At 44.9% G+C, this 15,887-nt stretch overlaps 1 protein-coding gene across 6 annotated transcripts in view; it reads left to right on the plus strand.

Annotated features, from left to right (window-relative positions):
• Positions 1-15,887, plus strand: part of NSD3 (nuclear receptor binding SET domain protein 3) — a 247,944-nt gene that overhangs the window by 117,917 nt on the left and 114,140 nt on the right. For all 6 annotated transcript variants that reach the window (XM_033948594.1, XM_033948593.1, XM_033948592.1 and 3 more), the window contains one exon: positions 4,715-4,760. In XM_033948594.1, coding sequence (XP_033804485.1) covers positions 4,715-4,760 — 46 coding nt within the window. The remainder of the gene's footprint in view (positions 1-4,714; positions 4,761-15,887) is intronic.

The raw sequence follows: 15,887 nt of genomic DNA on the forward strand, positions 1-15,887 counted from the left end.
CCCTTCACCACAGCCATTAAGATGGTGAACTGGTTTAGGTGCTCATCTCATAGAAATGTGCTCCCATGGATTCAAGCTCTACTCCTAATAGTATTTAAATTTCCCTTATGATTTTCAGGTTTTTAATATTTAATATTTTCTAATACTTGACCTCATCTCTCGCTTCTACACAACCTTTTCCAAAGCACCTCTAATGTATGAGTACGTAATGCAATACTGAGGACTCCAACCTCGGCTCCCTGGATTGTGAGTTCGGACCCTGAGCTTCCCTTGTAACCACACTCAAATCATGTAGGGTTTCTTCTGCCTCTTTTCGTTTCTAAAACTTCACTCAGACATACAGTTCTGTATTGGGATCAAATCTCCAAAGTACAGGTTGTAGGTCACTTCTGGTACATACCTATTTTTCCCATCCCAAGGGCTATACCTTTTTTCTATCTCATTCTCTTCATAACTAATTTTCAGCCATCCGGTCACTCTGAACTTTGCTTCCATTGGACTATGTTTCTCTCTGGCTTTATTCCTCTTCTGATTGCAGCCACATTCTTGGTTACTCTCTTCTTTGCACCTTTCCTATCAATTCTTTATAACAGCTTGCATAACGAAACTACAATCCTGGGCCCTCTCTGTACAAATGAAGCTGAATGAGTCCAAAACAAAATTACTCCGGCTTGGCCCAAAATTAGATCAGTTACCCATGCTCATTCCACTACCTTCTGGTCCCACACTGCAGATCAAATTCTCAAGCAAAGATTTGGGCATCATTATTGACTCTACACTTTCCTTTAATGATCATCTCAACTCTCTGGTAAAAAACTTTTTTTTAATATTCACATGTTGAGGAAAGTGAGATCCTGCTTCCGCCAACAACATTTTGCTGTCCTTGTACAATCAATCATTCTTTCCAGACTGGACTATTGTAATTCCATCTATCTATGTCTAACCAAGAAAAATCTTCAAAGACTTCAGCGGATCCAGAACACTGCGGATAGGTTGATCTTCGCAAAAAGCAAATTCGATCATGTTTCCCCACTTCTGTCAAAACTTCACTGGCTTCTGGTGATTTCTAGGATTCACTTTAAATGTACCTACCTAATTTTCATGGCATTCTTCCTCCCCCAATCCAAATATCCTGGAATTCTTCGAGACCTGACACTACCAGATCCGCCCACATACTCAAACTATCTTTCCCCTCATTAAAAGGTGTCATGTATGCAGGTAAATTAGGGAAATCCCTTTTCTTCAAATTCACTGAGCTTTGGAATAACCTCCTTGCCCCGCTGTGGAACCTAGGCTCATTCCAATTATTCCGAAAGCATCTGAAAACCTGGCTTTTCTCCAAAACATAAAGCTATCTATTTAAAATGTAAAGCTAGCTATCCTCTTCAAACCTCTAATTTCTTATGTCCTTCCCTCATTTATTGAATTACCTGTAAACCGTGTCGAGCTCTATCTTTATGGAGATGATGTGGTATACAAACTTAAGATTTAGTTTAGTTTAGTTAGTTATTTCAATGGAAAAAGGTCCTATTTCTCCTCATTACCATTCCAATGTCTGAGCTCTGTACTCTTTGTTTCTCTTGGTATAGTTGTAGCCCAATGCTTCAAAGCAGAGAGGTATCCTAAAGGTTCACAGGACTGCTTGACACTGTGAAGACCTGGGTTCAAATCCAGCTTGAACAACTTTCACATAGGTTTTCCAAAATTTGCATTTTCTGCTCTCTAAAATTTTCAAAACTTACTGCTTTAGCAGGATCATTTCATGCTGTTTATTCCAGTTTACTATTGATTCAGTCCCTTTTCCACTAGTTTCTCCTCTGTTTTCTTCCATTAGCTCTGTTCTCCTTACAAAACAATCCAGAGCTCTCACACAGCCTCCTGGCAGAACTGTTCATATATGATTTAATCTGATAGTCTTTCTTTTCAGTTCTCTGCTAACATCATAGTACAGAATCTCTTTCCTTTTCTATGCTCTTACTCCTGGTTTCATCCTACAACATTAGTTTATTCAACAGGAACCATCCTTTCTTTTTTCCAATTTTTGGGTTTTCCCTCTCATTTCCTGTCTTCTCAAGGGGAAACGAATGGCATTCTGGGATTTTCTCATTTGGCCCTTTTTTCTCTTCCCCTCTCTACTTTCTCTTCAGTCCTTCTGGCGTCTTCCTCGTCAAACTTGGACTTGTCTGCCACTCTGAGGTCGTCTCTTCTCCTTAGAGCCTCCCTACACTTTGCTATTCCTACTCTTTCCGCTCTCGGAGAATGAGTTGTATGCTTCTTATTATTCTCTTTTCTTTTTGTTCCCTTGCTCCGCCTGCTTGAATGGGACTATATATATAAATATCTTCCTATTTATGTGTTATTTAGAGGCCAACACTCCCTCCATCCCATTTCGTAAGCTTGGGAGTCCCACGTGAGTATATGCTGCCTGCTTGACCTGGGATAAAGCACAGTTACTTACTATAACAGGTGTTATCTGGGGACAGCAGGCAGATATTCTCACATCCCACCCATCTCCCCTAATTGGCTTCTTCACTTGTGCATAGAACTGATAACACTGCAAACCAGCGTTGGGTGGGAAGGCACTCACACAGGCACGTTGTGGATAGCTTAAAAGTGACAATACACTTTTCACACTGTCCATACCGGGCTCCCTGGATGATGTCATCCACATATGTGAGACTATCTGCCTGCTGTCCCCGGATAACACCTGTTAGGGTAAGTAACTTTGCTATCTCTCCACACAGTTCATTTCTGCCAAAGGTGGTGTTGACATTCCATGTTAAGCAGGAAGTGCATTTGCCTGTTTTTCAGCCTACTGGTTCTAAGAAACAGGACTGCATTTTGCAGAAATTGGATGTCTGCAGAGTTCTCCGGCGCTATCTATAGGTCAGAAATGAGTTTCACCTCTCAGACCACCTTTTTGTGCTGTCTTATTTTTTCTAAGCGGGGCATTTCCGCTTCCATGGTCAGTATTTCCAGATGTATCCATAGGGCCATTTCATCAGCCTACTTTCTTTGTGATGAACAGTTTCTTGTTTCTGACAAGGCACATTCTTCCAGGAGTATGGCCTCCTCGTGGACCGAGGCTAGGGCAATCTCCCCTGAGGAGATTTGTAGAGCAGCTCCTTGGTCTACTCTGTGCATGTTTGCCAAATTTTACAGAGTGGATGTGGCAGCAAGACAGGACTCTGCTTTTGGGTCCTTGGTCTTGAGGATCGGTGCAGTCAACCCACCCTAGCTTTTTGGGATTGCTTTTGTACATCCCACTTGTCTAGAATGTCTCACCTATTGCACTGGAAAAAAAGATGTCCTTACATTGATAATATATTTTCCAGTAGATAGATAAGATATTCTAGACTCCCTTCTTATCCTTCCTGCACCTTCCTACTATCTTTTTGCTTTTACTTCTCCAAGTTTACCAGTTAGCCCTTTGGGGCTTTGAAGTATTCCGTATATGTGTTCCAGGTGCATTCAGGGGTACTTCCTAAACTCCTTGGATGCCTTTGTTGGCTTTGGCTGTTTGTGTTCTGCTGTTTCCCTTTTCAACAGAACAGTTGGTTCTTGGGAATGTTCCTATTGGTGACCCTACTTCACATACTGTGGATGGAGCTCTCAGTGCTGCAGGTGGTGCTAGAACTCCCAGTGAAGTAGAGGAAAGTCAAAGAAAAAAATCTGAAGTGGATTCCTTCTGCATATGGCATGCGGCCATTGGGAGATAACCCACTTATCTAAAATGTCTCACCTATCTACTGGCTGCTGTGGTTTGTGGAGTTAACTGGAAAATAAAGCAAGCTAATTTTTTTTTAAATTTTTCTGTTGAATTTTAGATAATCAAATCTAGCTTCAGCATAAGTTCCTCATTTTTCCATTTTGTATTTGTGCACTGTTAGTAAATTTGATTTCCCATTATCATGCAAGAAAACTATTATTTTTATATACCACCTTACAAGCCCAAAAGCAATCAGTGGTGTACATTCAGGTTCAGTAGATATTTTTTCTGTCCCTAGAGAGCTCGCAGTCCTAAATACCTGAGTCAGTGGAGGGTTAAGTGACTTGCCCAGTGGGACTCCTGGTTTTCATCCCGTTGCTCTAATCACTTCTGTGCAGAGGTACCAGATATAAATGAATAATAACCTTGTTGCTCAAGTGTTACTGAGCAGCAGAAAAAAAATCATGTGCTCTGAAGCTGAATACAAACTAAACTATACTAAACTACAGAAACAAGAAAGCTGTTCTCTTGGAGAAGGATGAGTTTTCGTTTTGGATGTGTTTCCATGTGTCACTGAAGACACTATAACATGAGTGTAGGAAAAACAAGTTCTGTTTCATTTGGTTTCATTCTCTTGGGTCCCATTTGAAGAGTGGCTTTTAACATTGAGAATGAGAGCATAGTGGAGGTATGCAACATAATTGTAACATCTCATGAATAGTCAAAGAAAACCAGACTAATTTGTGGGTTTAAGGACCAAATAGGCTGACATTCCTACTTTATGAAGCAAGGGTGAAATGAAAGCCAATATAACATTTGAAAGCCTCTTAAAACTCAACAAATGCAGCTTGCCCTGATTTGGAATTTAGCATAGTGCATAGGGTAAGCTTATGGACATGAGGATGTTGCACACTAATAAATTTAGAAATAAATTTGTATACCATTTAATTAGCAATATGACTGGTTTCAATAGTCCCCTAGTAACTGGGCTTTCCATCTAAACAGGTGGAAACTACTCCACAGGCAGCAGTGAAGACTGGATTACAGAAAGGTGAGCCTCATTTACTTGTTTTGCATTGCTTTGTCTTTTAGTTCCCCTGTATTGTAAATACTATATTCTTGTTGCCTGTGTTATTTTTATCTGAAGAGGTACCATTTGGCATTATGTCCATTAGTATCGGATTTATGCCATTACAACTATTGGAAATCACTAACTTGCTTATTACTAAGAATCCCAAACTGCAGTGATGTGACTTGTATTTAGTTTCTAATGAAGATGAGAAGGTTGGATATTTTTTTTTTTCTGAAAATAGCCTAATAATTTTGGCAGCTGTAAGGAATACTTAAAAGACTTGACAATGAGACAGGGATAGAACCTGAATATTGGCTCACCTGTTTGGCTTGTAAGTTCAGATATACTTGAATAATTCCAGATCATGTTTGAAATAATTTTTAAGGCATTCTTTCTTTTAAAGAAGCAGTTTGCATTCATGGATTGCTGCTTATAAAATTATCAAAGGATATACATCTCTAACAGCATGTGCTACCAGTGCATAAAAGTATACCTTATACCTGCACATACTTTTGAGGGCAGAGAAGGGGCAGAGTTGGGGTAAAAGTGGCACTTGTGTGCTTATCTTATAAAATATATTCATAATTTAAACTTATATGGAAAAAGTTATGTCTCTCAGAGCAGGTGTAACTTTGTGTAGGAGCTTTAAGGGAAGCTATGTTATAATGTCACATGGGCACTTATGCCCTCATAAAATAGAAGCAACATGCACCTCTGTATGTGTCTTCCCAACCTGTTAAAAAAAAATTAATCCTTCTCGTGGCTAAAGAAATAAGCACTGGATTTATAAGAATCAACATTGAAGATGGTCTGAAATAATCTGTCTATAGAAATGGTGGACATTTCCACTTCTAACAGATTATTGGGCATGCTTAGAATAAGTATGGTGGTAAAGAGTTAAGAAGTACAGGTACAAGACAGGGCGGGAAGGTGAGAGTTGGTATTGAAATTAAAGAGAAGGCATTTTAACAAAGCAAACTGAAAGGGTCTATTTGGCTTTCATCTGCTGTCATTTATTATTTTACTATGACAGTATCTTTCAGAGCTGTGAGCGGCTTGGAAAAGCAGTTAAGTACCAATTTGCTAAAAGTCTGTATTTCACACAGCATTGCAGAGTTGTGTCCATCTATTCTTTTTAACGTTAACATAAAGCTGGATAAATCTCAGATGGCAGTGTGCCATGTGACTAGAAAATTCCCCATGGAATATGTGATTTTTGCCCCTGGGATTTTCATGCATTCAGCTTTTTAGGAAGGACAGAGATGGTCATAAAGGTGGAGGAGTAGCTCTCTATGTAAAGATCAATATCCAAGCGACCGAAATGCAAGGGACCTGGGGAGAGGAAGAAGCGATATGGATTGCTCTGAAAAGAGAAGATGGAACTTCTATCTACGTGGGTGTAGTCTACAGACCTCCGACTCAATCGCAGCAAATTGATAAGGATCTGATTGTGGATATCCAAAAGTTTGGAAGGAAAGAGGAGGTTCTGCTGTTGGGAGATTTCAACCTGCCGGATGCGGACTGGAATGTTCCGTCTGCGGAATCGGAAAGAAGTAGGGAGATTGTGGATGCCTTTGAAGAGGCTCTGCTCAGACAAATGGTGACGGAACCCACAAGGGAAAAAGCGATATTGGATCTGGTCCTCACAAATGGAGAGAGTATCTCTAATGTTCGAGTGGGTGCTCACCTGGGTAGTAGCGATCATCAAACGATTTGGTTTGATATAACGGCTAAAGTGGAGAGCGGCCGCACGATACTTAAAGTCCTAGATTTCAAACGTACGCACTTTAATGCAATGGGAAAGTACCTGAAGAAAGAGCTGTTAGGATGGGAGGACATAAGAGAAGTGGAAAGACAGTGGTCTAAGCTGAAAGGAGCGATAAAAATGGCAACGGACCTTTATGTGAAGAAAATCAATAAAAACAAGAGAAAAAGGAAGCCGATATGGTTCTCCAACCTAGTGGCTGAGAAAATAAAGGCGAAAGAGTTGGCGTTCATGAAATATAAAAAACCCCAAGAAGAGGAGAGCAGAAAGGAGTACAGGGTGAAACTGAAAGAAGCCAAGAGAGAGATACGTTTGGCGAAGGCACAGGCGGAAGAACAAATGGCTAAAAATGTAAAAAAGGGAGATAAAAATTTTTTCTGATATATTAGTGAAAGGAGGAAGATAAAAAATGGAATTGCTAGGCTAAAAGATGCTGGGAACAAATATGTGGAGAGTGATGAGGAGAAAGCAAATGTGCTAAACAAATACTTCTGTTCTGTGTTCACAGAAGAAAATCCTGGAGAAGGACCGAGATTGTCTGGCAAAGTTACATGAGAAAATGGAGTAGATTCTGCGCCGTTCACGGAGGAGGGTGTTTATGAGCAACTTGAAAAACTGAAGGTGGTCAAAGCGATGGGACCAGACGGGATCCATCCCAGGATACTAAGGGAGCTCAGAGAGGTTCTGGCGAGTCCTATTAAAGACTTGTTCAACAAATCTCTGGAGACGGGGGTGATTCCTGGGGATTGGAGGAGAGCGGATGTGGTCCCTATTCATAAAAGTGGTCACAGGGATGAAGCAGGAAACTACAGGCCGGTGAGCCTCACTTCAGTTGTTGGAAAAATAATGGAAGTGTTGCTGAAAGAAAGGAGAGTGTATTTCCTTGAATCTAATGGGTTACAGGATCCGAGGCAACATGGCTGTACAAAAGGTAAATCGTGCCAAACGAACCTGATTGAATTTTTTGATTGGGTGACCAGAGAGCTGGATCGAGGACATATGCTAGATGTAATTTACTTGGATTTCAGCAAAGCCTTTGATACAGTTCCTCATAGGAGGCTGTTGAACAAACTTGAAGGGCTGAAGTTAGGACCCAAAGTGGTGAACTGGGTCAGAAACTGGCTGTCGGACAGACGCCAGAGGGTGGTGGTTAATGGAAGTCGCTCGAAGGAAGGAAAGGTGACTAGTGGAGTCCCTCAGGGTTCGGTGCTGGGGCCAATCCTGTTCAATATGTATGTGAGTGACATTGCTGAAGGGTTAGAAGGAAAAGTGTGCCTTTTTGCAGATGATACCAAGATTTGTAACAGAGTAGACACCGAAGAGGGAGTGGAGAATATGAAAAAGGATCTGCAAAAGTTAGAGGAATGGTCTAATGCCTGGCAACTAAAATTCAATGCAAAGAAATGCAGAGTAATGCATTTGGGGATTAATAATAGGAAGGAACCGTATATGCTTGGAGGAGAGAAGCTGATATGCACGGACGGGGAGAGGGACCTTGGGGTGATAGTGTCCGAAGATCTAAAGGCGAAAAAACAGTGTGACAAGGCAGTGGCTGCTGCCAGAAGGATTCTGGGCTGTATAAAGAGAGGCGTAGTCAGTAGATGGAAGAAGGTGTTGATGCCCCTGTACAGGTCATTGGTGAGGCCCCACATGGAGTATTGTGTTCAGTTTTGGAGACCGTATCTGGCGAAAGACATAAGAAGACTTGAGGCGGTCCAGAGGAGGGCGACGAAAATGATAGGAGGCTTGCGCCAGAAGACGTATGAGGAGAGACTGGAAGCCCTGAATATGTATACCCTAGAGGAAAGGAGAGACAGGGGAGATATGATTCAGACGTTCAAATACTTAAAGGGTATTAACGTAGAACAAAATCTTTTCCAGAGAAAGGAAAATGGTAAAACCAGAGGACATAATTTGAGGTTGAGGGGTGGTAGATTCAGGGGCAATGTTAGGAAATTCTACTTTACGGAGAGGGTGGTGGATGCCTGGAATGCGCTCCCGAGAGAGGTGGTGGAGAGTAAAACTGTGACTGAGTTCAAAGAAGCGTGGGATGAACACAGAAGATTTAGAATCAGAAAATAATATTAAATATTGAACTAGGCCAGTTACTGGGCAGACTTGCACGGTCTGTGTCTGTGTATGGCCGTTTGGTGGAGGATGGGCAGGGGAAGGCTTCAATGGCTGGGAGGGTGTAGATGGGCTGGAGTAAGTCTTAACAGAAATTTCGGCATTTGGAACCCAAGCATAGTACCGGGTAAAGCTTTGGATTCTTGCCCAGAAATAGCTAAGAAGAAAAAAAAAAAAATTTAAATTGAATCAGGTTGGGCAGACTGGATGGACCATTTGGGTCTTTATCTGCCGTCATCTACTATGTTACTATGTTAAACAAGGACTTTGCATTCATTGAATTTTATCTGCAAGGTGCAGAAATTTCCATCCTGGTACTATGAGAGTTGAGACCAGAGGACAAACACAGGAGTACCTGCACTGCATAGGTCACATGTATTGGGAACACCACAGTACTCATGAGAATAAAGTTCCTGTTTTGGCTTTGGCAGTAGATGGGATGAAGGGTAAGGTGATTGGGGGAGGGGGCTAGAAGAGATGATTGGCTTAATGAAGAGGTAGCTGGCTAGCCAATGGCTTGTGAATGAGGACTGGATGGGAGTAATAGCTGGCTAAATGGAGGGGATAGAGGTAAGAGGTAGATGACTAGATTGAGAGGAGAGAAATAGTGGAATTGAGGGTAAAACTATTAGGGATGACAGGCTATGAAAGAGAGAGGCTGATAGGGAAGAGGTGGGGCGAAAGAGAAACTTGGTAGGGTTGCATGTTTGAGAGAGGGCCAAGGGGAACAGGGAGAGGGATGTGAAAGAGACTGCTGTGGACAGCATGAGGGATTGAAAAAGTGAGACATGGTGGTAAGATGAGAGAGACTAAGTGGGAGAACTTACTAGCACTGTATTTCTGTGCATGCCATGCATTGGTGCTTCCTTAGCATTCGTCTGCACCAGTCTGTTTGATTTGTTATATATCCTTTCTCAGCAACAGCAGCAGATGAATCCAGAGACTAGTGGGATAGTACACATCTACCAGCATGTGGAGATAGAAAACTGATTAACAGGTGGTCCTATTGGTTGGTACGCTCCCTGTATCTTCAGCATTCTCTATCTCCCAGCAGGTGATGGTCGCTGTTCCACGAGCTCCTGGATTCTGGCTGGATTTTTGTGTATTCTGCTGTTGAGAATTTTTCTCTTCAGATAGATTAGGGTGTTTGGCTGAGCGGTGCCAACTTTGGGAATCACACCTGGGCCCCCCAGGTCCCTGCTCCACCCTCCTCTCCACTGGATTGAGGGTTATTCCTGGTCCTCTGTGTTTTTTCTTCTTTCCCATTTAAAAAAAACAAACCAACCCTTGTGCAGAGAGGCCACTGTGCTGTTGCTGGACAGTGCTTTATTGTCTGTTCCAGTCTGCAGCTACCAGCATTAACAACGGTGGACTCGGGGGTGAGTACTGTTTCTTCTACTCGTTGGTATTTCTTGGGTCAGCCAGGTTAATCGCTGGGATTCTTTGGCATGTGGTTTTGTGGGTATCTGCGGTTGTTTTTTTCATGGCGGCAGAGGCAGTTAAGAGGTGTTCCCACTATGGGAAGCGGCAAACACCGTCGGGCCTGTGTGCGGCAGGATGTGTGGACGCTGTGGTGGACGATGTGCAAATCGCACCAAATGTGTTGGCCGTTTCCCACGCTGTCGAAGTCGACCCTGCGTCTTCCGCGCTCGCAGCTGCAGCCGTTCCGCTTTGGTGCATGGCGGCGGCTGCACCGGCTGTGATTGATTTTGATTCTTCTTCTTCGGTTGCAGGGCCGATTTCAGGGCAGGAGATGTCTTTTTCCACACAGGCCCATTCGAATCCGGTGGTTTTTTTCCCGGAGTTTGTAATGTTAATGCACAAGGCCTATTTAATGCAGAACTCTCAGCCTACTCAGTGCCAGGCCGGTATCCTGGACCATGGATCGGTCCTTCAGGCCAGTGGATCTCCTCTGGAGTCTCAGGCCACTAAGAGGCGCAGGATGGCGCCTAAGGACGGCGGCGACCCTTTCTCCGATGGCGCTTTCTCCCTGTTTCATCCAGATTTGCTGGAAGACAGTGAGGTGCCAGATTTGGAGATTGAAGAGGCGCTGACTAGGGCGCTCTGGCTTTTTCATAGAGAGGAATTGCCTTCTTTTATTACCAAGGCACTACAGGGACTTAATATCTCGCAGCAGGATACGCAGGATTCGGGATCTGTTAATCCTCTTATGGCGGGCACAAAAAAGCCAGCTAAAGCATTTCCAGTGCACAAAGCGATGCTGGAGCTTATTTCTGCCCAGTGGGACACGCCGGAGGCTGGTCTACGGGTGGCGAAGGCTATGTGCCAGTTGTATCCTGTCTCTCAGGATGAACTAGACAGGTTTAGGAACCCCAGGGTGGACGCTTTGGTGGCCGCGGTTACCAAGAAGACTACCTTGCCGGTCGAGGGAGGTATAGCCCTCAAAGACATACAGGATAGAAAGACTGAATCTTCCCTTAAGCTGTCCTTTGATGTGGCAGCAGTTACCTTACAAGCGGTGGTGTGCAGTTCCTATGTGGCAAGGGCTTGCCTGCAATGGATTCAAAGTATAGCAGATAAGTTGATGGAGACCAGGGTACCTGTACCATCTGACTTCCTGGATGTGGAAACAGGTCTGGCGTATATGGCGGATGCCCTCTATGATATTATTCGGGCTTTGGCGAAACAAATGGCTCTTTCGGTGGTTTCTTGAAGATCCTTGTGGCTTTGTCATTGGGCGGCGGATGTGGCTTCCAAGCTTAGACTAGTGCGGCTTCCTTTTAAGGGTCGTTTGCTCTTCGGTGATGATTTAGAAAAATTGGTTAAGGATTTTGGGGATATCAAAATGCAGAGGTTGCCAGAGGATAAACCTAAGACACCTTTGAGGGCGTTGTCTGCCAGAAATTGTTTCCAGGATGTTAGGAGATATAGACCTGGGAAACCATCCTTTCCACCATCTTCCGGTTCTTCCTATAATTCTAGGACTCAGTTTACACCTAAAAGTTCCTTTTGTCCTACGAAGCCCCAATCTGCCCCGCCAGCCCGAACCCCGGCCTTGCGTAATTCCCATTGACGGGAGGTCAGCTCCCTCCGTCGTAGCCATTGGGGGGAGGGGGGGGCTATCTTCTTTTCTGGCGGAGTGGGCCCAGATCACGGTGGGTTCTGGACATTATTCAAGACGGTTACAAGTTAGAATTTTCCTCTCCTTTTGCAGATTCTTTCTTGGTCTCCCCTTGTATGAGGGCTGCCAAGAGAGATTCGGTGTGGTGCACTCTTCAAGTTCTTTTAGAGATTGGGGCCATTGTTCCAGTCCTTCCGGCAGAGAGGGGGCAGGGGAGGTATTCCATTTACTTCATCGTGCCCAAGAAGGGGGGTTCGGTCAGACCGGTCTTGGATCTCAAGAGGGTCAATCGCTTTCTTCGGGTCCGGCATTTCAGGATGTAAACAGTGAGGTCGGTCATAGCGGCGGTCCAGCCAAGGGAATTCCTGACAGCATTCGACCTCAAGGAGGCTTATCTGCACATCCCCATTTGGCCACCGCATCAGAAGTATCTTCGCTTTGCTATCCTGGGTCAACACTATCAATTTCAAGCGATGCCGTTTGGATTAGCCATGGCTCCACAGACGTTCTCAAAGGTCATGGTTGTTGTGGCGGCTTTCCTTCACCAGGAAGGGATTCGAGTGCATCCTTACTTGGACAACTGGTTGATCCGGGCGTCGTCCAGAAAAGAGAGTTTGTGGGTGACCCAAAGGGTGATTTCTCTTCTTCAATCCCAGGGTGGGTGATCAACTTTCCGAAGAGCTCTCTTACTCCATCCCAGTCATTGGAACATCTGGGGGTGCTGTTCGACACAAAGGTGGGGAAAGTGTTTCTTCCCTGAGATCAGGGAGAGAAGTTGCGCTATCAGGTGTGCCGCCTTCTGCAGTCGCCCAGTCCGAGAGTGTGGGATTATATGCAAGTGCTCGGATCCATGGTGGTGGCACTGGATGTGGTGCCTTGGGCACGCTTTCACATGAGACCGCTGCAACAGTCACTTCTCTCTCGGTGGTCCCTGGTGTCTCAGGATTACAATCGTCGTCTGCAATGGCTCAGCATGTCTTGGTGGCTCAGCGATCTCAATCTGTTCGAAGGCATGCCTCTGGTGACTCCGGATTGAATGATTATAATGACGGATGCCAGTCTGTTGGGCTGGGGAGCTCACTGTCTGCAGTCCTCGGCGCAGGGAGTCTGGTCGCCGGAGGAGGCTCAATGGCCCATCAATCTTCTGGAATTGAGAGTGGCGAGGCTCGCCCTTCAAGCGTTCTTGCCTATGATTCAGGGCCATCCAACGAGAGTGTTTTCGGACAGTGTCACGGCGGTGGCGTATATCAACAGGCAGGGCGGTACTCGCAGTCCTCAGTTGGCGAAAGAAGCAATGCTTCTCCTTCAATGGGCGGAACTTCATCTTCCTCTACTATCGGCGGCTCACATTGCGGGTCTGGCAAACATTCAGGTGGACTTCCTCAGCAGAAATCTTTTGGATCCGGGGAGTGGGATCTCTCCGCGCAAGCGTTCAACCTCATTGTGCAATGATGGAGTCTCCTGGACATAGATCTCATGGCCTCGTCCAGAAACGCAAAGCTGCCTCGGTTCTTCAGCAGACACAGGGAACAGGCGCCAGAAGGGGTAGACGCGTTGGCTCTGGATTGGCCTCCGGATTGTCTCCTTTACATGTTTCCTTCTTGGCCGATGATAGGTCCGTTGTTGCATCGCGTGACTCGCTTTTCGGGAACGGTGATCCTGGTGGCTCCAGATTGGCCGCGTCGTCCTTGGTATGCAGACCTGATTCGTCTGTCGACAGGCGATCGGTTGCTCTTTCCGGTGACTCCGGACTTGCTAATGCAGGGTCCAATCAACATGGAAAATCCATCCCGCTTTGGTCTTACGTCCTGGCTCTTGAAAGGGCGCGGCTGAGACATAGAGGTTAATCCGAACCGGTTATTTCCACTCTTCTTCAAGCAAAAAAGAGATCTACCTCAGCCGTGTATGCTAGAGTCTGGCGGGTTTTCAATTCGTGGTGTGCTGCTCAAGGTCTGCCGCCCTTCCAGGCTTCGCTCTCTTAACATTCTTTCCTTTCTTCAAGATGGCGTTGCCAAGGGTTTGGCTTTTAATTCTCTTAAAGTTCAAGTGGCTGCTATTGGAGAGAAGGCTTCATCCAAGGCTGGACAAATGCTGGGTTTATCTGTAGAAGTTTTGTTAGTCGGAAGCCCGAGGTCCTAATGCCATTGTACAGAACCATGGTGAGACCTCATCTGGAGTACTGTGTTCAATTCTGGAGGCCACATTACCGTAAAGATGTGCTGAGAGTTGAGTCGGTTCAGCGACTGGCCACCAGGATGGTCTCGGGGCTCAAGGATCTCTCGTATGAGGAAAGGCTGAACAAATTGCGGCTATACTCTCTCGAAGAACGTAGGGAGAGGGGAGACATGATTGAGACATTTAAGTATTTCACTGGTCGTCTCGAGGTGGAAGATGATATTTTCTTTCTTAAAGGGCCCTTGGCCACAAGAGGGCATCCGCTGAAAATCAGGGGCGGAAAATTTCATGGCGACACCAGGAAGTATTTCTTTACCGAAAGAGTGGTTAATCATTGGAATGAGCTTCCAGTGCAGGTGATCGAGGCCAGCAGCGTGCCAGATTTTAAGAATAAATGGGATGCCCATGTCGGATCTCTAAGAGGGTAGAGTTAAGGGAATGGGTCATCAGAGTGCGATCTCTCAGTGGGTAGTTAAGGGGGAGGGTCAATAGAGTGGGCAGACTTGATGGGCTATGGCCCTTTTCTGCCGTCATTTTTCTATGTTTCTTTCTATGTTACAGGGGCCGCGTGGCTCGTTCTTCTCTGGCATCTCAACCTTATGTGGTTCGATTTCTGAAAGGGGAACAACATATTCGCCCTCCTCTTAAAAGGATCTGTCCGGAGTGGAGTCTTAAAGTGGTCCTTGGGGGATTGCAAAAGCCTCCCTTTGAGTCTTTGGCAAATGCGACCTTGAAAGATGTGACATTGAAGGCCGTTTTTCTTGTCGCAATGGCTTTGGCTCGGCGGGTGTCGGAGTTGCAGGCGTTGTCTTGTCGAGACCCTTTCTTGCGCATTTCAGATTCCGGTGTGTCTGTGAGACCTGTTCCTTCGCTTCTTCCTAAGGTGGTATCGTCCTTTCATGTTAACCAGTCTATCTTCCTTCCAACCTTCAGGAGAGAGGATTGGGGGGAGAAGTTCTCTTCGCTGCAATTCCTGGGTGTCCTTAGGATACTTCTGCATTATCTCCATATTAACGACTTTCGCCGTTCAAATCACCTCTTTTTGTTGTTTGCAGGCCACAACAAGGGTATGGCTGCGTCTAAGACTTCCATTGCTCGATGGGTCAAGGAGACCATTGCTTCCACTTACTTGACTTCAGGTAAGCGGTTGCCGGAAAAACTTCAGGCGCATTCCACTAGGGCGATGGCTACTTCTTGGGCAGAGTCCAGAGGTTTTTCCTTAGAGGAGATTTGTCAGGCAGCTACTTGGTCTTCTAAGAATACTTTTTCTAAGCATTAGCGGTTGGATGTAGCGGTGTGTGCTGAGGCTGCCTTTGGTGCATTGGTTATTGCAGAGGCGGCGTTCACTTCCCACCCTGATTAAGGATTGCTATGCTACATCCCACTAGTCTCTGGATTCATCTGCTGTTGCTGAGGAAGGAAAAATTATGTTCTTACCTGTTAATTTTTTTTTCATATAGACGCAGCAGATGAATCCAGAGCCCCACCCTTTCTGACTCTTGGTTCTCGGTTTTGGTTTCAAATTTTTCGGGGGTTATGTTCTTGTTGGTAGTTGTTTCTCTGTTCTTATGTTTGCAATTTCTGGTGGGAAAGAAGTTTTTTTACAGGATGACCATATTTCTGGTTCTGTCTGCTTGGGCAAGGAGCAATACTGAAGATACAGGGAACGTACCAACCAATAGGACCACCTGTTAATCAGTTCTCTATCTCCACCTGCTGGTAGATGTGTACTTTCTGGATTCATCTGCTGCGTCTAGAGGAAAGAAAATTAACAGGTAAGAACATAATTTTCCCTTCCTACCAGCAGATTTATAAAAGGAAACTAACTTTTACCAGTGACATCACTGGTATAAGGGCTGGTGCTCTGTAGAGAACTCCAGTATTTTCTATAACCTCAGCAGATGGTAGGTTGAGTGTCTAGTGCACCTCATCTGTGGCTTATTTCTCAGCCAGGCTA

Source organism: Geotrypetes seraphini, chromosome 6, assembly GCF_902459505.1.
Source record: "Geotrypetes seraphini chromosome 6, aGeoSer1.1, whole genome shotgun sequence".
In the NCBI taxonomy this organism is placed as follows: Eukaryota; Metazoa; Chordata; class Amphibia; order Gymnophiona; family Dermophiidae; genus Geotrypetes; species Geotrypetes seraphini.